General features: G+C 41.6%; 1 protein-coding gene across 3 annotated transcripts in view; it reads right to left on the reverse strand.

Annotated features, from left to right (window-relative positions):
* Positions 1-916: 916 nt before the first annotated feature.
* LOC135263193 (protein FAM168A-like) overlaps positions 917-25,513 on the reverse strand; it is a 41,050-nt gene continuing 16,453 nt past the window's right edge. For 2 of the 3 annotated variants that reach the window (XM_064350911.1, XM_064350910.1), the window contains 7 exons: positions 24,048-24,139; positions 11,318-11,398; positions 7,919-8,041; positions 3,993-4,135; positions 3,625-3,799; positions 2,851-2,984; positions 917-2,463 (listed from right to left, as the gene is read on the reverse strand). In XM_064350911.1, coding sequence (XP_064206981.1) covers positions 2,869-2,984; positions 3,625-3,799; positions 3,993-4,135; positions 7,919-8,041; positions 11,318-11,398; positions 24,048-24,117 — 708 coding nt within the window. In that variant the 5' untranslated portion in view covers positions 24,118-24,139 and the 3' untranslated portion in view covers positions 917-2,463; positions 2,851-2,868. The remainder of the gene's footprint in view (positions 2,464-2,850; positions 2,985-3,624; positions 3,800-3,992; positions 4,136-7,918; positions 8,042-11,317; positions 11,399-24,047; positions 24,140-25,513) is intronic. The other variant, XM_064350912.1, reaches the window with a different exon arrangement.

Consider the following 25,513-nt stretch of genomic DNA (forward strand, 5'->3'; position numbering starts at 1 on the left):
ATATTGTGCTAAATAAAATTCCATTTATGGTTTCAATTAGTGGTTAAATATTCTTATAGAATAAAAGATGGTGTTCATATGGATTTATGTTTTTTATCTCAAGACCAAAGGGTACCATTTTGGGATTCCTTTTCCTAATCTCTTCATAGTTTTAGTACCTGTGAATTATAGAGTATTATTTATACACATTTGTGCACTGCTCCTCAATGTCCTGTTTAACAAAATAATTCTGATATGTGGTCACATTATCTCTAAATATACACGTAATTAATATTAGGAAGGCTGTGCAAATATCCATCATGGCTGACTCCAGGTAGACCTGCACCAGAATCAGTCATTTTGGTTTCAAGCCAGGGACGAAAACGCCTGAACCAAACCCTCCCTTGGGTGAAATCCTGTATTTTTGCACACCAGATGAAGTCTTCAGTTTTTTCTACTCATAGTTTTTCCTTTCCCATACATTACTCCCAAGGCATCCTCTGGTCCCTCCTCTCTCCTCTCTCCAATGTGCAAAGACAGCGGTTTCTCTGGTCTGAGAGAGGAAGAGAGAACGGAGCAGGGATCCATGCATAAGACGGTCACTGAGGAGAGGCGGGCTCTACCACTCCCTCAGTACTCACGGGTGAGTAAATGCTAACTCCATGCAGAGAAATATTACTATAATGGCTCCTTACAAAAAATAAATCCTAACCTACCACCACTACTCAGCCACAGGAGTCCTGTCGATAGACCCTCCCCCCCCCCCCCAGGAGAATGAAACTGGATATGTTCGACAGCTGTACTCAAAAAAGGAACTGTCTGTCCCCTTGTGTCCCCGGTCCTGGCACTTTCAATTACCCCTTCACCACTTCCACCCTGCCCCTCTCCCGTAGGCGGATTATGGCTCACTACCGCCCCCATCAAGCCCTCCACGGAGTAGCTGTAACTATTTATTCTGTTAAAAAACAAGCACAATTACAACCACATCACAAACAACAATAAAGGGCCTGCAAGTAAACATTAAGTTCAATCCTTATTGCAAATGACAGCTCTGTCTTTCACACTGTATATTTAACTATACACATGGGAATTGTCTGTACAACACACATTATTACTGTCATTATTAACTGTAGTACTGTGCACACCTGTTGTTATGAATGTCATCCATTTAAAAAAATCCATTCATTTAAAATTAGTGTGGTAATCTTGGCTGCATGCTTAACCCATGTTCCCTGCTGATCAAAGACCACTGATCAGGTAAAAAGCACTTGGTGTGACGTGCTGAGCACTGATCAGAGATCAGTAGAGATCGTGGGAGTAGGTAGCGTAGGGGAGGAGGGGTCTGGACGGTACCCCCGTGTCTTTGGCACCTGAACTGGTATCGGAGGGGCAGGCTGTTGGTGAGACAGGGTCTCAGACCTGGGTCACATCGCTGCTCTGTCATTCCCTTCCACTCAAACTCTCAAACGCATGTCGAGGATCACACATTTCTAAACTTCTAATCGTTTTGTTTCCCCAGTTACACTCAGTCCCTTTGAATCCTTGACATGATAGATCCTGAATAACTCCAATGATGACATCATCGCCCCTCCACCCCGGCTCTGTTGGCACATGGCTAACACTGGGCTCACATTAGTGCCTGCTCTGCCAGCTAAGTGCATTGCAAGGACATCTAAATTCTGGTTAACATCCAAAACAAGAAACCCCATGTTGTCTATGTGTGCATGCGTGTGTGTGTGTGTGTATGTACTGTATATGAATACATACACACACGCTCACACTTCAGAATATTCTAAGTTTTAACATTGCTTACTATATTTTTGATGCACAAGCTAATTATGTCCACTGACTTAAATATCCTCTACAGAGTGTATAACTAAGATTACTGCATTACTGTTTTCCTAGAGAAGGGATTACCACATTTATACTCTCATACAGTGGATATATTAATAACATGTCTACTCAACGAACTGCTACAAGCTGGAAGACAACCCTTTTATCGGTATTAGAAGATGATCGTTTTAAACCAAATTGGAAGGCAAATAAAAAGAAAAAGGAAAAATATGTAATGTAATCCAAAGCCCTTTCCCGGGAGCCAACAAGGAAACAATAACAACAATAATAATCTTAATGATGATAAAAAACCTGTACTAAAATCTAATTGTTAGAAAATTTGGCAGCATAAGAAGATGTATGATGTCCAGCACTGAGACTGGCCTTGTGAATACACCAGTGTTAATGTAAGAGATCCATACTGCTGCTGCAGGTCAGTGTCAGTATGGAGTATCTGAGAGTCAAAACAAAAGCAACCCAACGAACAGAGGCAAATCAAATAAAAAAGCAGCATTTACAGAAACACTACAGAATGCAAAAGTGACTCTTGCAGTATTTTTTTGTTCTTGCAAACAGGCTTGGTGCCCCAAAGTTGACGACCCAGCACCAATGTAAGACTTGAGAAGTTGCATACAATGTTTGACTCCAGATCTGAAAAACATGGAGGGTAGGGGGAGCAAAGAATGACCAGGGTTACTGAATGAAAAAAAGACTATAATAATTGGTATAATTTGTGTTATATTCATACTTTTTTCTCCATGAGCATGGAGCCCACACAGTTCCATAACATTAAATGTACACTGTCATATCATTACACCCAATACATTTTTGCTACCTAGGTAACGCAGAACCAAAAGGCACCTGTTTTTGATCAGTTTTAGCCTTTTAAGTAGCTAGTTTAAAGACTTGAGCTGGTTTAGATTATACAGTATGCTACCAGTGTCCACCATCAATGCAAGGATAACAGTAAAATTCATGGCACATTTGACAGGCCTGAAGAACACAGCAGGTAAGTGGTGTAAGTGTAAAACGGCTTACATGAATTGGCAGGTGGGTTTACCAGTGAGGAGGCACATAGCTGTACCCAGGCGTTCCTTGGGGCCTGTAAGTCGGCACAGTGACTGGATGTGTGCCAATGTGCTGTGTGTGCTGAGGTGTGGTCAACAGAGTCCCTGTATACACAGAGTAAAACGTACGGTCATCACCTCAGCAACACGGCTACAACAATACAGGATGAAACAATTCACTCAAAAACAGACACCCCCGCAAACTTTCATTTGCAGGCTACTTTGAGCACAACACTTGCTTTTCTTGTTATTTACACCAATTCATAAATTCACAGACTAAAATAGACCTGTTGACAGATTCAGGGCGGCATGCTATACCATGACAGCCCACAGGGTAGCACCAGAGATGCTTATTTCCAGAGCCACAGCTACAGACGTGATGTCAGCCGAAACACTTTGGTTGTAAAGCTGATGAAATGGATAATTTATAGGAAGATTCTGTGGCGTAGTCGGTAGGATGGTCAACTTTCAAGCCATATACAAACCTCCCTGCGGCCAGGGGTACGATTCCCCGCCATGACCATTTCTGTACTGTGATCCCACCTCTACCACCATTCCTACCACCTGTCCCCATCTGAATATTGAAAAAATAAATGAGGGTGGATGGTGCACTGTCCTTTAAAAAATGTAGATCATTTATTTTGCTGGGGCAACAGATGACTGCTGAAATGAATCAAAGGTAGAGAAAGAAGAGGGCAAAACTGGACGGTAAGGAGAGTGAAAAGTTATCTATTTCTGAACTCACCTGCTGACATGGCCATGGTGGTTCCAGCCACCATGCCCATGGCCACGCCGTTGGAGCGAGGGGCAGGGACGGGGGCAGGGTAGATGGCGGAGGGGATGCTGTTGGGCTGGACCACCGTGGTGTGGTGGATCACATGAGGCTGCGCGGCATACACAGGCTGTGTGTAGTAAGCACCCTACAAGAGGGAGGGAGACAGTCACATGACCGCTCTTTACCAACCACAGGGCCAACACAAAGGGTTATATGTCTGTACCATCATCTGAACATAAGCGTCCTGATGGGATCCAATCAGGAGGCTTCCAAAATACTTCATCACCTACAATCTGAGTTAACCAGTCAAACTCCCTCACAAAGATCATACAACTTACCTGAGCATAAAGGTTCTGCTGGGGATAGGCACTTCTGATTGGGTACATGGCCGTCTGGTAGGGGTTAGGGGACGGAGAGTAGGGTGGGGGGGCTCCATTGGTCTGGGTGGGGGGCACCTTGTACGGAGTCCCCGTGGTGTATCCTGCAGGAGAGAGATGGCCAAAGAAAAAGGGTGGGATCAGAGAGAGAGGGGGGAGGAAAAGATAGGAAAGAAAGAGCAGACGGGGGAAGGGGTGGTGAGGTGGTTGGACGTATCTGTCACAGACATGCAACGTGCACAGTGTGGAAGGCTGTAAGGGGGGGGAAAGACACTATTCAGCGGCTCCTCTTTCTATAATCATTTATCATTAGCAGTTACTAGATGGTCACAGCTCAATTTGCATTGAGCCTCAGCAGTTCATGCAAGGCGCCCCCTGTAAAATACATTAAAAAGGCTCATAATTACTTCATTACAGATGTGAAAATATTTCTTGTATAAATAGCTATTTTTTAACTGGGGGAAAAATTATCAGACTTTGTTGAGCATTTTGTAGTTTTCTAACGTTATTACACGTTTGAGGAACACAAGACTGACACAGTGATAGCTCTTGGTTTGTGCACCAGTGCACCACTGTTCCCACAAACACCATAAACTTGACTGTATGCCCTCAAGCTCTACACAGTCAACCAAAGTGGTTTTTACAGTCATTAAACTCCAGAAAAAACATTTCACACTTACAAAAGTTATTCTGCTCTTAAGCTCAAGAATACATAAAAATTGAAGATACTACATGTATGGCGTAGTTCTGTATGGGTCCTAGCCTTCCAGCCTGTTAACACAGAATACCTTTAGCAAAAACAGGGCCCACGATAAAAAGAGGTGTGCGTGACAAGAGCTGACATATCACATCATAAATAAGTCAATAATATGCAGCTCTGAGGAAATGTGCATCAATGTCTGAACAGCCATACAGGGGGATTCCAGGGCAAATCAGTCTGCTCCGAAGTTTGCTCCTTGGGCAGAAACATCAAACACAAGTTTTGTAAAGGAGCACATGGGAGATGAAATTCAGGGGAAGCTAGTGGCTGCGAGGTACATTCACACAAGCTATCTTATCTTGAGCACTTTCAGTCCCACAAGGCAACCGATGTTCTACACCACTGATTTAGGCTTTTGTGCTGTTCCGCTGCTGTTGTGAATCATGCTACAACATGGTTATTATTGTTGTTCTGGGGTTTTGCTGCACTGCTGTTGCGTGAGTTATTACCTTATTGATTTTCACATTTATTGTGCTGTTGCGGTGTGTGCGTTCCTGTGAGTACAGGACTTAACGGTCATAAATATTAAGACAGATACCCCATAAAGGTCCTTCTCTCTCCACTAGGGGACACACCGTCACTTTAAATGCTGCTTTGAGGTTTGCTCATATAACAGCTTGCTTTTGTAATGAAAAATAAAACAAAAGCAAAAAAAAAAAAAAAAATCAACAGCCAGATTCCACAACTGGTGTCAAAAACCACTATTGATGCTAGCATGGGGAATATTCACAAACTTACTGTATCTACAAGGCGCATATGGTAGATGCAGCACAGTTCAGGTTTGGAGGTGGTTTCATGTTACCTGCACTGAATTCTACAGCACCGGACATCAGACTAGTTATGCAAGACGGGTACATTTCATAGTTGAAATGGTTGAAAAAATAACTAAATTGAGTATGCAGATGGTATTTATATTTAAATGGTGCAACTGACAGCAGGACAGGGCCGCAGATTTGAGCTTACTTAACACAAACTACAATCAGACAGCTATGATTAAACTAACTAAGTTGCCACATTTGAAACTTCAGTATGAAAACAGAAATAACTAGCAAAATGCTAATCACTCACAACACCTTTAACAGTGATTGGCTTATTAAATGACAAATTTCAAGCCCACTGCCAGATAAGTTTATTAAAGAAAAACTAATTAACAGCTAATGTTAAATACAGGTTCCTCAACCTCAAACTGCATATAAATTTACTGATATGTTCTCTTGGGTGCTCCATAATGCAAACACAAACTCAAAATACTGATAAATGCTTCTTTGACAGACTCCATAGGATGAAAAATGAACCACTCAAATTAATTCCAGGAAGCAAAAATATGACCAGGATTCATCTGCTGGTAATGGTGGGACTGCCAGAGAGAACATGTTTTTATAAGTTGTTCTGGAAGCATTATCCACTTGCAAAATGCCTCATTTTAGTCGAGCTGGGCTATAAAAGTGAAAAATTAATGCAATGTGCTTTATTGCTTGCAGTTTGGTCTCATTTTGTGAGCCATACTTCTGTCAGAACATTCAAGAAAGACATGCTGCTCTGTGTAAGATAAATAAAAATCCTTTGCATTAACAGTCAGGTATGCAGTTACAAGATTAAAATCACAAAAATTAAGGTGGTTCGCACCATCTTTGACAGCTGTGTTTTGTGTACTTTTAGTTCAATAATGTGTAAATAAAATAAATTAACTCAAGATTATTATCAAATTAAATACAGGTATGACTACTAAAGGCTGTATCCCGTCCACTGCTGGTAAGACAACGATCACACAGCAGTTGTGGAATACACGTAGTGAGTGTAAACATTAAGAATAGGTTGTACTAGAACAATTTCTTGGCGATAGCGTATAGAATATGTTTTTTAAACAGCAGTGCCACTACTGGCACAGGATTCAGTTATCTGTATCAAGCAAGAGAGAACCTGAAGAGAACCCCTCTTGGTATGCAGACACTCATCTCTAGATATATCAACACTGAACTGCAAGCCCATCTACGCAACCTGCTGTGTGAAAATGCTATTAGTGTCTAAGGCAAGGGTGTCAAACTCCATTTCAAGAGGCCTGCATAGCTGCAGCTCTAATAAATTAACTATATATTACTGCCTAAGCACTTTACAACACACTGTATGCTAAAATAGCCTTAACCAATAAGTGCGGTAACTAGTGTAAGAAAACAACCACAAACAACCTTGTTAGAAATTATTGCACATTTTTGGCTAACTGGAGCAGGGCTGAATATATAAAATGGCTCCACAAGAGAGCTGTCACATTTTGAATACTGTTAATTTCTAAATATGAATAATTATTTTCATTAACGAGCATGACCTTCACCATGTTTAGTACAAGAGCTGTGCACCCTGGGGCAGCAAAGAATAAAAACAGCAGATACTCTAAAACTGTAAATAGCCTTGTATTTACATATACGCTCAGGATCACACTGGAAAAAACTGGAAACGCAATGAGTACTCAATGCTAATTACATTAAGCTATGTTTTATGTTAATCTCTTCAACGCAACCAGAAAGGTAGCCAAAGAGACGAGAGGGTGGAAAGGTTCAGCAACTATCAGTTACTCACAAATACACAAGTAAACAAACAGTCAGCAAGAGTGCATTCCACCCGGTCAGGCAGTGACTTAGGTGTGTAATCTGCATCCTTTCTACATCACAAAATTGAAGTTCACAAAAGTGAGCAATAATGGGGTAAAAAATGTAATGCATCATTCCACATTCCAGGCGGTTTCTTACATGTGAAGTAACCAGCTTTAAAGAACACAAAACATTACCCAAGCCTCTAGCACTGTTGATTCCAATTACCTATTGCCTTATTCAGAGACAATATTTAAGACAAAATGAAATGGCAACGCTGTAATTTACACATGATCTCTCAGCCACTCGAAATCAAAAGCCAGGTTGGTCCACAGCCTCCTCTGTGTTCTGTTTCTCCCAAAGACACCGTGCACTCACACCGCGCCATGCTACATCACGCTCGGCTCCTGTATCGCGCTGTCCTACACCCTTCTCTGTCCTCCCGTCCTGCACCCCCTCGAGCCCCCCCGAGCCCCTGCAGTGCAGCGCGTGAGCTCCGTCAGTGATGGGGAGAACGGCCAGAGAAAAGGAGGGATATTTACTGAATGCTGCAGACGAGGCCTGGTAAGATCTGCTCTCTGAGCCCGTGTCCACTGCCAGGTCATAGGAACCCTCAGTGGGCCCTGCTGTAGAGGTCTGTGCCCAGCCCTGCTTCATCAGCAGCACTGTCCCAGCAGATACAACAGAAGAAGGGGAGGGGGTTGGAGGGGGGTTAACCACACACAGTACACAACGACACAAACGCTTCCGGGGATAGTAAAACATACCAGCAGCACCACCACCCCTTCCCCTGCCCTGCCCAAAAATCATGCATCACATCCTTCATAGTCCCTCACAACCTGTCTCTCCTCCATACAGCGCGTTAAAGCACAGTCGACTGCAGTTCGCCTTTATTCCCCTCCCAGTGTCCTTAGCTGACCGTGACGTCACTCTCTTTAACATCCACCGCACTGCACAACACCAGCCAAGACATCACACCTCCTGCCCCTCGCATTTACAAGCACCACTCCTGTGTCTGCTCGAGAAACTGTGCTAGCATAATTACAAGGGGGGCTTCAAGAAAGCCTGCACCTAATTGTACCTCCCGAAAAGGAGATCAAGCCAGCATGCCAACAGTCACAACGACAGAATGCGTTCTGACAATCTGACAACCAGGGTTTTGACAGGTAGCTAAAAATACCTAATCCAAGCCAGGGCAAATTCCCTAAAAACAACATTCAAGAGAAGTGAAAGAACTGAAAAAACCTCACGGCACAGGAAGGTTAAAAGGCATTGGGAAGCTATTGTCTGACTGTGATATCGGACTTCCGATAGTCTAAAGCCAAACTATTTAGCCAACAGCACAGAACTGCAGCATTGTGCGATGCTAACAAAAGGACAGTAACACTCTTCTGACTGGTCCCATAGCAAAATGGCAACAAGAAAGCGAAAGGGAATGTGAGTGGGAGGCAATGGTTTCTGGGAGAAAGGTCAATATTTGAGACATGAGCGCATAATGTAGTTCTAAAACCTTGTTCATTCAGACAGCATGTGTGTAAAAAATTGGCAGAGTACATAAAATATGTGGCTGTTGTGAGATGAGGCACATTCTTGTCAGAGAAATATTGAGCGTGCAAACACACTACAAGTTAAGAGCCATATCTGAAGACACTGATTTATGCATTCACAATTCATGCACTGTAAATTATAGATCACATAAATCTGAATTTTAACAGATTGTGGGAGATGTTCGTTTTTAGGGAAATGTCCTCAATTAGTGCAAGGAAGTATGGAAAAACAGACATGGCATAAATGGAAACACTCACACACACCAGCCTAATGAACCCAGCCATAGATCTGCCCCAAAATAACACACTTGTACTGACATACAATGCAAAACATTTGGGCTTGAATAATCAAAGACAAATTTTAGTTTATGAACCATATCTCAAAATGAGTAATAGAACTTTCAGTTGGGCTACATGGACATTTGGTAAATTTATGACTTCACCACAGTTTTAAAATCAACTACAGACCATACAGTTCTAATTCCACTGGTGAAAATTCAATAGTGTAACATGCTTAGAGTTAGCCTATGCCTTTCCCCTGTTCTGAAAAAGAATCGTCTCAAATAAAACCATCAACAAGGCAATGAACACCTTCATCTGTCATCAAGAGGTCTCCATAGTGAATTATTCCATCCCAACTGGTACTTACAAAAATGTAATAGCTATTTTGGCCAGAAAGGGGCTGAAACACTAGCATGATGTAAGACCAAGAAATACAGCCAGTCAAAGATCACATGCTCTGCAGGCTTACAAGAAATTTCCCGTAGTTCATTCCCTTTAAAAACTAAAACTATATTTATTTTCATCACTATCTAAGAAAAAACATTCTTAGCTAACAGGTTTTCCTGTTATCACTGATCACAAGATCGCACCATGAAAACTACCAAGCTCCTTTCCCTTAGGCCTGTGGCACTGTCCCTTGCAAAAAGGAAGCATTAAATATGGGTTATTAGATATGACTGTCCAAATATCGTTCTTTATACCATACATATACTATATAATTTAAAAAAAAGGTTTGACCAATATCTTATACAGACTATGTATAATCATAATGTTGTCATCATAGTGAAGTCTACATAATTCTGTGTGTAGCTATACATGGCCACACAGAAGTAAAAGAGGTAACATTTTAAAAATATATTAGTTGATTTGAGTAAGTTTTAAGTGGGCCAAGCATCAAACACGGAACCCGCTAACCTTTTAATTTTCTTTTTCAACCAATCTTTAAAAAAAGTCAATGCACAAAAATCTATCTGAAAAACTCACTACATCTCTGGAAGGACCCCAAGGGCTGTGACTACAATCAATGTGCCGCAATAGATGGCAATAATTTTACACCCTGAAAACAACATCTTATACATGCATCATGTGCAGGAGCCCAGAAACACTCTTCACACATGCAACTCCTCATACTGAACATTGCTGGAGTTTCCACCATTTTCTATTGATTTTCTACAATGCCTACACAACCTAAACACGAGTCGAAGAAAACATTCAAAAGTTTCAAATCATATAGCCTGCTGCTTTTGTGCCATTTGATTAAATCCAGAGTTTCTTTTACATGAACTGATAAACACTTAGTTCTTGGTCAGTTTTGCCCTACTGTATATACATAAGTCACCACAGTGTTTTATTTGACTGATGTGAATGTCTACGGGAAGTGTATGACATACAGCTAATTATTTTTCCCAGGAATATATCAAGACCCACATCAACATCACTCATACTCGGACGGGTCCCAACGCACAGTTCTGAGACCGCGGATGAGCGGTCAGGCATGAACCATTGGGGGGCAGCAACACTCTTCTTGGGGACAGAAGCAACCAACCGCTTTTACTTAAACCTGATAAAATTGAATGCAAGATAAATGAAGACTAGGTTTCTTGATCACTGACAAAACTGAAAACTAATGCATGATTTTAAGTGCTTGTCTCTGTGAGAGGGGTCTCATTTTTTAGGGCAGCAAACAGGAATACCTTTCACTTAGATTCAGTGAAACAGCAAAAACCCTGAAATGAGATGAAAAGGTGAACCATCTCCTGTGATTCACAGGCACTAGGCCTTGTTCACCGAACACAAGCATATTAAATGGCTCTTGCTTTGCTCGTTCTTTTGAAATAAGCTTTTTAATAAACTATTAACCCATTTAACAATAGGCTACCATATTGTTTTATTCTCTTTTCTGCATTAAGTTGGGGCAATGTGGATACTGACACAAAAGAGGCAACCCCACAAAAACGCCTTTTTTTGCTCACATTTGTGAGATCCTCTCTGCTAGCAACTCTCTTATCTTTGTACCGGACGTGTCCGCAGGTGCCGCCCAGGGGAGTCGTGTCTGTGCTGAAGATTCACAGGCTTTGGCCTGAGGCCAGGCTCAGGCAGAAGGGGTCTTACCTGGAGGGTACCCAGGGCTGCTGGTCTGGTAAAGGTTAGGTGTGTAGGTAGGAGCTGTGGTGGGATAACCGCCAGGATAGCCTGAGGAGAGAGGAGAGGTGATTAGAATGTAACCTCAGGCTGGCAACAGGGAGCATTCGGGTGTAGAAAATTACAACAAAAAACTGACAAGATCACAGATCCAGTGCTCCATCTGTTCTTCACATTATACATCAATTGCTTTGTAGACCAAGTCAAAAGGGTGCCTGCACAGATTCACAATCACATGAAAACAATGCAGATATACACCAGTCCAATATCCTGAATGACACAGACACCATCTCATTACATCACAAGAGATGGACAGAAAACCACAATGTCAACGCTATTGTACAAACAAAGAGGACAACGCAAGCCCACACGCGCCATTTTAAACATTAATACTCCCTTCAAGCGGTGTCGGAAAGGCAATCTTCTTAAAACTTATTTGTGGTGTGAAGCTCTAAAGGTTTCAGTGCAGCAGACACACAAAAACCTGCCTGCAACTACATTCTAGGGCCTGGTCTGTTACATTGGCCAGCCTCGGTCCAACCTCTTGACCACATACCTGATTCCCAGAACTGTTTAGAAGATGACCCATTTCCATCATTAAAGTTAATGGTGGTGGAAACTGTAGGATAGCTACCTGCATCCCTCAATTTTGCTGTTCAATCACATTCTCAGTTCTTTCCTGCCAGTAATCACAGCTCACTGGGTGAATACAGAGCTCGCTGAGCTCCCTTGGTAAAACACAGATGTGTGGAAATGATTGATTTCCCATTTCATTTCTGATTTCTACGTGGCGAGTGGCTCCGGTCCGAGCAGACGCCTGGTTATTTCTCTCACGCTTCCTTCCTCCTCCATTTCGACATGAGACTGCAGCGAGACAATTCTCCACCTCCCAGAGCAATCAAAGCCAACCCCTCTTCTCCTGCCTGAAGCCCCTGCGGGAGCAGTGGGTGGTCTTAGCGGGGGAAGAGAAGAGGTTTCTAATGGCTGCCGTAAGCACCCTGATTTAATGCAGTGACTCCCGGCTGGGTCCATCACTGCACCCCACTGCCTCTTCCTTATCACAGGGAGATGAGAGAGTAGAGCGGTACTCTCAGTGGTGTCCGCAGAGGAATAACAGTTCATTATTGTCCTATAGAAAACACAAAATGCTATGAGAGCACATTCCACTGTTGGGGGGCCAGGGAGGAAAAAGGGCGAGCTTGGGATGTGCGGCAGCCAGAGATGGGAGAGGAACTGCCAGACAGTCAGGGGGGGTGGGGGGGGAGAGGTCTGATAGCAGATTAGGAGCCTTGACCCTAACAGTCGCAGAGAGCTAGCACCAGGGTCTGGGATTATCAGCAGTCAGAAATCAAAGTCCAACACAGGGATACAAAGAGAGGTGAGAAAGGTCACACTGAGAATGAAGACCAGTTTAATGGCAGGTTACTGAATGAAATCAAACAGTCTGGCAATGGGTCCAGGCAACAGAGTGAGAGCTAGAGAGAGTGAACGCGAGAGAATGAGTGAAGAGGGAATTATGAGAGATATGGGAAACTGAAACATGTCTATGATGACAAAAAAAAACTACAGGTCTGTTACAGAAACAATCTTCTCTGTGAAGATGCACCCCCTAAATCCTTGTGCTTGCTGTGAAAACAAAAATGATATCCAATCAAGGGTTTCAAGGGAAAGGCTGCAATACTGGGGCATTGCTGGCTACTAGTGAGCAACCTATACAAATAAGTATAGGCTAAATGTTTCAGGAACACCAATATTCCCAAAGCTGCTCATCGTTCAGTAGTGTTTCATGACCTCACAAACTCAGAGCAGTGGAGGTGGATATTTTGCTCGTGGTAGTGTCTGCTTTATCTGGTCCTCCACAGATGGCTAGGCTGACAGCCATCACTACATGTTAAGGACAGAAAACGGTGGGGGAGGGGGCAGGCTCAAACAATGTTTCTTTAAAAAAAATAAACAGTATCAAAATTTTTAGACAGATGGCACAGTTTGCAAACCATCTGCTCAATGAGATACATTTCACTAATCCTTCATAACTACAACAGATGAAGAGGATGAACAAATTTGGGGATAAATGGGTGATTTTTCTGATTTATCTATTCGTTTGTATGCCTATTTGCCAGAGATAGTGCATAATTTTCAATATTGATGTTAATGCCTCAAATATCGTTTACCAGAGTTACTTCAAAAGCTCATTTCCATCGGTAGTCCAAGCTACCATCTGAACAGGGCTTGGAAGAGGCTTGCAGTACTCCGAAAGGGAGAAACACATTGTACATGTGGACCAGACTGAAATGCAGCAAGTGTAGGTGTGGGGCCAGTGCCCTCTACCATGGAAACCACTAATGCATAAAATATAAATATTGATTTTTAGTGGTGGGCTAAGAGCTGAACAGAGAGAAGGGGGAAAAAAACATCTCTGCCTAGTTTCTCAGAAACAAGATTTAATATGCCGTTTTATTTATATTGCTACCTGTATTCGGGGTAATGACAGAAGAATCTCTGAAAATAACAGTTCTGAAACATCACCTCAAGAATGTAGCTATATCACAAAGAATGCATTCCAATAATCCAAGACAGTGTGTGATAAAGTGGCTAGTGTATGGGACTTCCAAGTTCCAATGAACCTGATTAACCCCAAGCTTTAGCAGAAATCTGACAATAAGCACAAACTGGATATTCCACTCAATAGCCAAATGCCAAATCTATTGAATGCAAGGTCATCAGCATTGATTTATTCCAAAAACTGGTCATATTATGCAATTAATATCTTGGAATAAAAAAATCTCTGTTTTGCTCAAACCTGGAGCCGAACAGTGGATTTATTCTGAAATAACGTATAAATGTTGGGGGTGCTGGGCGGCTCACCCTGTTAAGGCATTGTTTTAAGGCACAGAGGAGCCTTAATCAACTTGTGACTTTAGACGCTACCCAAGAAGCGTGATTGATGGCACCTTACATGGCAGAGGAAAGAAACTGCACATGCAGCAAGCTGGTGACAGAATGAAGGGTAGTCTGTTTTTATAAGGGTAGCCTTTTTTTATAAGGGTAGCCTGTTTTTATAAGGGGAGTCTGTTTTTTATCGTTCATCCTGGTCCTACAGAACAGCAGTGAGGAGCTGTGGCTAACGGGGCTCACTATGGAATTAAGTTGTTTGGGTCTCCTTCCTGGTGAAGTAGCAGTATCCTGAAACTGAACATAGGACTAAAAGTAGCACACGTCCTTGAGAACCTTCCTTGTCAGTAGTAAATCTCTGATCAATGCCACCCGTGGTGGAAATACAAAAATTCAATTAGTGTCATCATTCCATTTACAGAATTTCTGTAAATCAAAAGAGAAAGAACAAGATTTTGGTGCTGCACCACACTATTCTACTTTTACTTAAACGGTACTACACATCTTCCAAATTCCAAAATTAAAAAAAAAGATAAATTATAGGCTACTTTAAAACATTTTGCGCAAATTACCTTACAAATTGATTCCCCTGCTTTTAACACACCAATTAATATGGAATCATATTAGTGCCAACACCAAAGACTGTGTGAAAAGTAAATTACTGTGCAAATTATACGGACTGGAAACCTGTCACTGTCACACAGGCCTTAATCACTTCCACTTAAGAGCTACAGGGCTCTCAAACTGCCACTGTCGGAGTTCCAGGAGAAATCCACAGGACAGCTCTTCGTTCTGGCTGTGAGAGGGCCATAATCCAAAAGGTTTCTCCAGCTCTCTGTCCCCAGACAGCACTCAGAACTGGGGCAAGTTAAACTGGCATATAAAATGGTCTGTTTGACTGCCTCTCCGGAAGCATACCCAGTTGAGTCTCCTGTTCTTAGTGCAGCATTGTACTAATGCACACCTGGGTCCAAAATCAATTGCAGACCGTGGCCAGGAGTCACCTGTAATGACGCACAGCTTCCTGTAGCGTCACCCTGGAAGGGAGGGCTTCAGTCCGCCTCACCACGCGGAAGGAACGCTTCTGATCCACTGAATTTTTGCGCCAGATTCACAGTCCCCGGGCTCAGAAGCAGGCCGGCTAGTGGACTGCAGAGCAGAAAGGAGCACAGGCTGGCTGCAGCACAATCCGATTGGTGCATGCCACAGGCCTAAAATCATGCATGCGGCACATGAAAAACTGGGGCGACAATAACAGAGCATGCAAAAAGGATCAGTTTTATCAGGTGGCCAAATTATCAGAGAGAACACTTGGGGATACTGATGCTGCCCACAGCCAGGGTACATGGCTTTACAATATTGGGTGCAATTGCTATTCAGGTCATGCCAGTTTAACTTCCAGGAGCAGACCTAGCCGTAAAAGAGAACAGAATGCAAATAATGAGAAAAAATTATCTAAAGCAAGCCTTCTGTTACCCCAGTATAAATAAAAATCCACTATTAAAAGCCCTCTCATCTCAAATACCCCTGCCAAAAAAGCTAAGCACCATCTCAGCCACTGGCTTTCTTTCTCATATGAATTTTGGAGACGACATAAGGAATGAACCCATTCCCTCATGTTTAAGTACAAAATAATTATCCCCCCTTATTTCAAATTGCAAATAAATCTGGTTTGTTTCTCATTTACATGTCATAAAGCACTTGCCATCCATCAACAGAAAATAAAGCTAGATAAAGATAGCAAACAGATGAAGATGAAGCTAAAAAACAGAGGGGTGCAGAGGGGTGAGGTGAGAGCCCATAGGCGGCAGGGAGTGGCATCAGGCTACAAGGGCACACTGTCAGTGACCCACCAGGGTGGAGTAAGAGAGGGGAGTCAATGGTAGGGCCCCAGTCATGCTTTAAAGAATATTCCAGTCTGATAAGAACCAATCAGCGATCAGCTGGCCCTTCAGGGAATGCTAAGTAAAGCAGCACTGGCTGAATGGTGACTACAGAAAGAGGTGGTGAAATTAAAACTGGGTCACCTCCGCTGTGGCTCCACCCTCCCTGGGAGGAAACCTGACCCTGCTCACAGGTGTGGCTCACCTGAGTCACACCTGTGACTCAGGTGGATAGATGGATAGATGTATGCCAAAACCAGACACAGAACCCTAAGTTTAAAGCAAACAACTGAATTCTAATAAATCATGACTTTAATTGAATGAAAAACACGTGTGATAGCTTTCTGCATTAAAATAAAGTACACATTTAAAACACAAAAATGTGCAGTTGTAGTGAATCGGAGTGACGCCATCCAATGTCCTATTAGAGCAATATAATACTTGGGTGTATTCTAAATAGTTACATTCATACACATACACAATTTGCATAATTTACAATAACTTGCATCATCTCAAGGCCTCATTGTCGGAGGACAGAGAGTACCTGCACTCTGCAAACCAACAGCATACACAATTCGGTAATTCTACAAACTGCATACAGAGTAGGTTGCCACTGTACAGCTGCCTCTCCATGTTGCCTTCATTCTAGGCACAGGCAATTCCATAACCATTTTGAACATAACCATTTCTGCCACAGTAGTGGGACGTCATCACGAAAGAACATTCTATACTCTAGCCGGAGGTATTTGCCAATTTCTTCTGTAACAGGGATCACATGATGCCCACACAAGTGAAAACCAGCCTCCCACGCTGTGCTAATTAGCCTCTATATTTATGGAACAGTTTGTGACCAGGAGCTGCAACTAAGGGTGGGTGGAAAAGAGAGACAATTATACAAATGAGAGCAAGTGCTATTAATTCCGATTTCCCATTCAAATGTACCGTCTTCTCAATTCCTTCTGGCCGGCCTGTGCAAGAGTCCCAGATACCACACGTGACACCTCCAAAATGTATTCAGCTCACAACTACTGTCCTGTTCTCTTGAATCCACAATACAATCTGTAACCCTAGTAGTGCCCTACGGAATTCACACCGAGATGACGAGAGAAATTATTGTGGAACTGTATGAATTTACAAGACATACAGTTCATTCAAAACATACACATAAAAACATACATAAAATTTGTTTTATTATTAATTGCACGATATACATACACATATCTATTATGTGCAATTATTAGTAAAACAAGAAAAAAAAAATGAAACAAAAAATTTTGTAAACCTTGTAAAATACCCCTATGGTCAAAGATATGTGTATCTTCACTTGAAAAGGTTAGAGATAAAACAACAATTGCTTATGCAACTGGCCACAGGCTGTAAACCTAGACCATATTAAGAGCAGTTATTAGGGGCTGGCTAACTTTAGGGACAGACAATTACAGTCCTGAGGGCCACCTGCTCCATTTAGTTCTGCCTCACCACTTACGCTCTTAATTAAAGCCGTTAGTTTTACTGAAAGTCAGCTCACTTGGTGCATAGAGTGAGAATCAATGATCAATTTAACAATAACAAAAGAATTAATGTTGGTTCCATCCCTGGGTCAAACCCCTCAAATCCCATTGGCTGACTTGAATTAATTGGGGCCTTATGCCCAGGGGATGACGGACAGTAAAACAAGAAACTGTCTTATTCCCAAAGCATACTTTTGTGAGATATGTCTAGAACATATCTGTCAGTTGCAAAGACTCCATGAAAGCATAAGAGAAAGTGCAATTTTAATCAAATATAAAGTGCTTTGTTGGCTGTTCTTTACCATACAGTATACGAGGAAAAATATGTTTCTTGTATCCAGATTCGGGTCAAACTACATTTGCTATTAACGTTCTGAAAACTTCAAAGGTCTAATAAAGTGAACCAAGTCACACTAAAAAATAATTTTAAAAAGAAGGCAGTCCTTTTTAAGCTTTGAGCACACCCTGTTCTGAAAGGGGTGGAAATGTACCTATTAAAGGGATAGTTCACTTTGTGGGTTTATTTATTTATTTTTTTATTATACAAAATATGAAATATTTCTGACTAAAACATAATTTAAAAATAATTTTTGGATAAATTGTCATAATAACCGCATGTATGACCTCTGGAGGCTTAAGGTCATTGAAGAAGCTGCTGTTTTCTTGTTTTAAACCAGAAACACATGAATACCCACAGCAGCATTTTTAACTAAAAAATCCTTCATTGAACACAAAAACTGGCAGAGCCAATAAAGAAACAATACAACAAAACAGAAATATTTTTTAAATACTCAAGATGTGAATCTCTGTTGAGTCAAAAGAGGGGAGCCATATGATACTATACCCCTGAAAATTTCTCCATCCACTCATCTGTGCTCTACTTGGTCCAAATTTCCTTTTTGTTGGAGGATGGTTCATCCAAGATAAACAAGATTCAGAATTTTTAACAAGCACGGTTTTTCAGCATTGGCATTTTACAGACTCAGTTTGCTTGCTTCATTTTACATTTTTTCCACAGAATGCCAAGGCAGGAAAAAAAGTGAGGAAAAACATACAGCCTGGGGCATCTTTAAATGAATTTGCTTGCATCCACTGCCCCTCATCAATATCCAGCGCCATGGCAACGGCCTCTCCTCTGGCTTGCTGCTGGAATGCTAATTACCAGGCAACAAGATAGCAAGACAGACATGTAAAGGTCCCCTCTCGTCCGTTTCTACCCTTTCTTTCACTCACTCCCGTTTAATGGTGTTTCTAAGGTGGTGTCAGCTACCTCCCTCCGCAGATGGTGAACAAGAGCCAGGGGTCCAATGTCCACCCTTCTTGTTCCTGGTACGAAAGGTGGTGTGGTGGTGGAGGTAATAGGAATATGCCCAAACCCATAACAAAATGGTGTTTCTGCTCCACCTCCAAGTAGTCTTTGATCAGAGGCTCAGCAATGACAAAAAGGGGCGCAATAAATCTGTTGGCCGCCCACACGTTTGCTGTTTTAATGCCTTAATCCCTCTGGAACATGTCCAGCGCACTGAAGGTCAAAACAGGAAATCAAGGGAAAAACCATAAAGGACACGGGGGGCTGTGCTATGCATCAGTAGTTTACAATTATCATTGAGCCAGCTGTGGGATTAGCGGTTATGAAACCAGTCTTGATATAGAAGGCAGCGGGTGCAGGCTCTTGGAGGAGAACTACTGTTATACCCTTGAGCAAGGTACTTACTCTTAATTGCTTAGGTTAGACTACCATACAGCTATAAACTGAAAATATACCAAATATAAGCTCTTTAAGCAGCCTTGGATACAGGTAATTGTTAAGGAAAATTGTTCCAAATGTATGCCTAATTTGATGTTTTTAGGGAATTTTTTTTTTCAAAATGAACTCCTGGGACGATGTTCAGGAAGATAATGATATTATTAACAGCCCAAATGTTCTTTCCCAGAACCCTGCAGGCGTATTGAAAAACATGCATACCCTTCGTTCCATAACCACTCGAGACAGATTTTGCCAAATACTTTGAGAATTTTTCAAAGCAAATATGACAGGCCTCTGGTAGACAGATAAAATTCCAATCACTTTAGTCCCTCAGGAATGTGTTTTGCTTCAGTCCCTGAACATGCATGCTGTGGGTGGTTATCACACACTCTGCCATATTCAGTACTACCATACGGGAAACAAGGAAACAATTTGGACAGATAGTCATATTGAAATAAAAGATGCTTGAAGCATAGCTATGTTCTGCAGGGTAGGACCCCCTGAGGCTGATGGTTCTATCTGAGAATAAACCGCTCCAGTAGAGTTTGAAGTAAGTTAAATTCTTCTGATTTCATTGTTTCTCTTGCCTCGCTTCAGTGCCAAAACTCAGCAGCACTACTGAGCATGTGCAATATGTCACCTACTGGAGCCAACACAAGCATCCTTGTGATCTAACCCAGCGTTTCCCAACCGGTGTGCCGTCAGGCGAGGTCAGGTGTGTCGTGTGAAAAATCCTTTAAAAAAATTTTTAATGTTCAAATGAATTAAAAAAACTTAAATGAACAAATCCCATTCACAAAAGCCAAAATAAATGTCATTAAAATGCATATCGCTTAATTAAAACTCCAAAAGAACATTTTTATGCCTACTGTTGGCACGTCACATCAACGTCAGTACGTCGTGTGGAGGGGGCCTGCAGGGTGTTTATTTTTTATGCTTTTGAGGGTGGTGTGCCATGAGATTCTGTAGATTTGGCAAGTGTGCCGCGGAAGGAAAAAGGTAAAACGCTGGGAAACGCTGATCTAACCGGTCACCTAATAAAACCTCCAATATCATTAACTACAGTAATGATAACAGCAAGCGCCCCCTTGTATAACAAATAATGACAGCAATCCTCTTTGCAGTTTGGTAACTGCCACAAATTAATTGATCACATCAAAGTGAAATTTAGCCTTTTTAAAATTTTGAATGAGTACAATTAAAAAATGAAAAATGAACCATTTTTAACCATTTAAAATGAATTGAAATTTGGTAAATGTTTTAGGAAACTGTAAAAGACAAAAGTAAAAATGATCCTGTAGCACCACAGTAACTAGATTTGCAACAGTCGAGGGGGTGAGCAATATTGCCTGACTGCCCGACCCCATCATCAATTAATGTATCAGGCTGACTGCAGAAGCTCTATGTCCTGAATCAGTCTCTCCCTCTCTTACACACAAACCTTTCACAAACTATCATTCTGAAGGCTTGGCTTTGATGAAAAGCATACATGACATCAGCTGACAGCAATTTGGCTATAGACATTGATACATGCTGATTTTTGACAATGTTTGAGCACTGTCAACCAACCAGTGACATAAAGATTATTGACACAGAAAAGTTGGGACAACTGCCTTGAAATAAAACCATATACATTGTTGTCTAGCCTCGTAGCTTAGTTTATATACATACTGTATTTTATTTGATATGGTGTCCTGAATATATGTAAATACAGTAATGATATCCACAGTTTCTATTGCAAAATAACTCAGACTGGATTAATTTTATTAACTGCCATACACAATGTCAGTGCAGCGCTTCAAAAACTCAACAGTATAGTGAGAACCATTCTTGTAGAGACAGAAGTATCGCACACGCCGTACCTCATCCCTACAGGAGTCCAAACAGAAAGCAAAGCGCAGGGACCCAAGTGGAGTGATGGCTCTGTCAGTGGGGGAGCACTTTAAACACTATCCTGCGCTTGTAAAACCAACCACCACGCGGTTCCACACAGCTAGTAAATTAATCAGGACTACAGCCTCAGTCATCTTCAACTGAGAGCAGCAAATAAATAAATGCACAAAAAGGGCCGTATATTCGCAGTCAAGCGGTGCAACTGTCGAATGCTAGTGGTAACTGCTGGCAAATTAGGGTGTGACCAACTCAATATCGGTTATTTCATGACTCTAAGCATTAGCGCAATTGTGGCGAGTTGTAAAAGGCTGGTTCAAAAGAATAAATTAAGTGTGGGTGTTGTGGGGGTTTCATTATGGCCAGTTTGATCACCCCATTTCCTTCCATTTTAAAACAGTGCGTTAGCGCCACAGCCAGATGCTATTTCGTCATGGGCTGAAGAGCAAGCGTGTTAGAGAGAATGTTACGAGCATCTCCATGAACCATTAAGCATGATATCAAAAGAAAGGTGAGACTGAATAGTTTTCATTTTAATATGTATTTTCCCCCTCAAACAAAACATATTTTATATGCCAGTGCTAAAAACTATTACTGGTTTCAGTGAACAATTGTGCAGGCAACTGACAGGCAGGAGGCAGCTGACTCCACTCAGTCTTTCCGTCATGCAGCTGCTGCTGCTGTTCCAACTTAGCAGACATCAAGCTTGCAAATCAGAGGACAGGAACAAAGACAGCATGTTTACTTTGAAGTTACCACAGCATTTTTGTTTCTTTGCTGTCAATTTTTAATACCACTACTACAAATAAACAAATTTCACCACATCTACCAAGTTTCATGCACTTTAAGCATGCACTTGATAAGATTAATGAAACTCAACAGGGAAACAGACACCTCAGCCCTGCTCTCTCATGCACTCTGTGCCTCTGCAATCTACATCACAATTGTCACATGGCACTCTCTCTGTATAAAAGTCCTGTAATATGTCCATTGAGGTCTATGTCACATCTAAGGTGTATGGCTATGTTGTGTAGAACACAGCACGGTAAGGAGAACACACGGACTTCCTGGGGGCTGTATTGTAATGTAGCACCCGACCCATACTGAAACACATTTTCAACATTCCAGAGATTCACCTAACACTGCCAAACAGATGCCCATCTTACACTATTTGATGAGTGTAAAGTCGGTCTACCAGCTTGCGTCTCCTATTCAAGTAGCTTACACTATGAATCCCATACAGATGCATTGCCTAAATAGCCGGAATTTGACTGCATAACTGAACACAGTATGCATATCAAATATTAAAACTGAAATAGAATATTTCTCGCATCTGTGTTATATGCATTCATATGTGGCACATTCATAACGACGCCAAAATAACACAAAAAGCGTCTGAATGAACGGGTTTGGTTTGATTTAAATTTAAACATATTATTCCGCATCAAACTTGCAGTGCCAAATGTTTTACTGATCCGTCCCCTATTGCGTCACCCACCCCACACTGATGCAAATGGGTTTACTGCAGACCACAAAACTACCGAACCTGGCACAGGCAGAAAGACATATTCTGTTTCCATGAGACGAAACTAGCAATTCCACTTGTGCCCAGGCACGTTCGTGCTTGTGTTGTCACCAAAAAAGGTCCCTAGGAGTTCTTATACAAAAAAAACAGCAAGGGAAGGCAAATGGCACAATCAAAGAATAGGAGGAATCTGGAACAATATACTGGAAGAACGTTTTCACCCCCACACCGAGTAGACAGGAGGGAAGGCAACAAAAACTGTGTACGTCATTGGGCACCTTTAACTTCCTCCTGCAGCTATCTATATATTATATAGTTGTCCACACACTGTAGGATCAAAATGCATTTGATGAAACAATATGTTTGCAGTCTAGTTACTGTTGTCCTTCCAGCAATAAGTTCTGAGTCACACATTACTGAATTCAATAACATCCTCAGCAGAAATTTAATTTTGTTATTAACTGGATTTACAGCAAGCTGCAGGCTCTATGTTCACTGTAATGCAATTGTCCAACACCACACAGGATCTAAACAATAAAAACAAAGGTTTTATGTAATCATCACTTTCTGCAAGAGCATCAGGGAAGTTTGACTAGAATCCCCCTCTTCGCTAATGCACATTCATGCTGAAATTGAACAATGACCATGTTCCAAACATTTGTGGAAAAATATCTAAAGAAACAGTTTATTTGCAAGATAAATTAGATATTACCATATTAAGAAACAAGAAATGGAAACGGTAGGCTATTGGGTTAGCATGTGAATATAAAAACAATGTCAGAACAATCAAATAGGAATAAGCATCAGCTAGCAATATTTAAAGCAATAACTTGTGGCCAGTTTCCATGATCATTTTTAGTAAATACCCTACAGACCTCAGAACAAGAGTGAATGCATACTTTTACAAGAGGTGCATTATTTTGTGGCTTATAATTTTCTTCGCATATTTTGCTTGAACTACCTTGTAGGTTAAAAGGTATCAATTTCAGTTGAACCACTGCTCAGCAGATACTATCGCACAAATTGCTATTCAAACCGACTGAACAGACCGACAAGGGCCGATTTACCCTTTGATGGATGAAACAAACCCTGCAAACACTGTCAACAGTGTCCAAGGAAAGAGCAGTATATTTAATGAAAGCGGTGGCAGTAAACTACGTAATCATATCTGCCCTCTGTCTTTTTTTAAACCACCCAAAACCGCATGAACCACAAGCCAGAACCAATGGTTTGGCACCCAAGTTCCACTCACCTGTGAAGGCCATGTTCTTGGGGTTGCCGTATGGGGTCCCTGGCTGAACGGGACTGTAAACAGGGTTCATGGTGGAAGACAGTCGACCCTTGCTGATAGAGGAGACATAAAGAACAAGTTGAAAATTGAGAGAAATCACATTTAAAACAATGGAGCCTTCAGGAAGAAACTTGACCAGTAATTAAATAATCAGCAGTCATAGGGAGACACAGTTCATGTTTGCAATAAACTTTCAACTTGTTCAACACACAATACCTCTTTCTACAAAAAAACACCAAAGAAAGCACTTAAGTAGAGCATATTAAAGAGCCTATAAATATGGCTTAAACATACATGCATACAAACACAATGCAAATGGTCAATGTCATTCATAGACCATGTATCTACAGAAATGGAATTCTCAGGATCAGCCAAAAAATAAATAAAACAAATAAAATGGCTTTATCATTTGGGGTTTTGAACCAGCTTTATTATTCATTGAGTTATGAACTATCAAATTATGATGATACATAGAGCCGGTGTAACAACGCTAGCTGCATCCTTGACACTGGTGTCATCCCCGCTTCTGGTTCTAGTGCCATCGTGATATAACAACCCCTTATTAGATACAACGCTATCACATGCGTACACGAAGGAAATTACTGCCTGTTAATAGCCTGCTGGCTAGAAAAGCAAGCTTGCTAGCAGTTGTGAATTACACTAGACAACATTAGATATCTAGCATAATTAACAACTGCTAACTAGATATCTAGCTAATGTTACCTATTAAAAGTAATTCACAACTGCTAAATAGCTAGGGAGATAACCTTGTTAGCTACCATTATAGCCAAGAAGGCCTTCTACATGGCTACCAAGTCAACTATCATACCAGTAGCTTGAATGTATGCAGGCGCAAAACTATGGGCCGAAGTGATAGCGTTGTATCTACTAAGGGACAGAACATCAGAAATGCACCAGAACAGGAATGCAGCTATGGGGGGAAAAAACCTGAGATTAAGCTCAAGACCAGCAAGAGAGTCCAGAGAGGGGTAACAACCCCCCCCCCGGAAAAATCACTTCACACAAAGCTGATGCAGTATGCTTTGTGCGCCTTACTTCAGTTTCCTTTTTACAAAAAAAAGAAGAAAAAACATATTAAAAAATGCAGTAAAGATATATGTAACAATGTTAAGTAGCTTGAGACTCTGTAGGCCTCAGCACTGTAGTTGCCACATCAAATTCAGCATTCAGCAAACAGGCCCCAATGCACTTTGCCCTGGGGATAAGCACAGGGAATACATCTACAGCACATCCCACAGGAAGGCACAGCCTACCCTGGAGAAAACACCACTACAGAGCGCACAGGTTTCCCATTTGCACTTCAAACAGTTATGTTTAAACCTGCTAGGAGCACTCTACAGTGAAGACAGCAGTGCACAAAAAGATTTACTTGTACAGGCATCCATGCTTACAAGGTGCAACTGCTA

Source organism: Anguilla rostrata, chromosome 9 (genome assembly GCF_018555375.3).
Source record: "Anguilla rostrata isolate EN2019 chromosome 9, ASM1855537v3, whole genome shotgun sequence".
Lineage (NCBI taxonomy): Eukaryota > Metazoa > Chordata > Actinopteri > Anguilliformes > Anguillidae > Anguilla > Anguilla rostrata.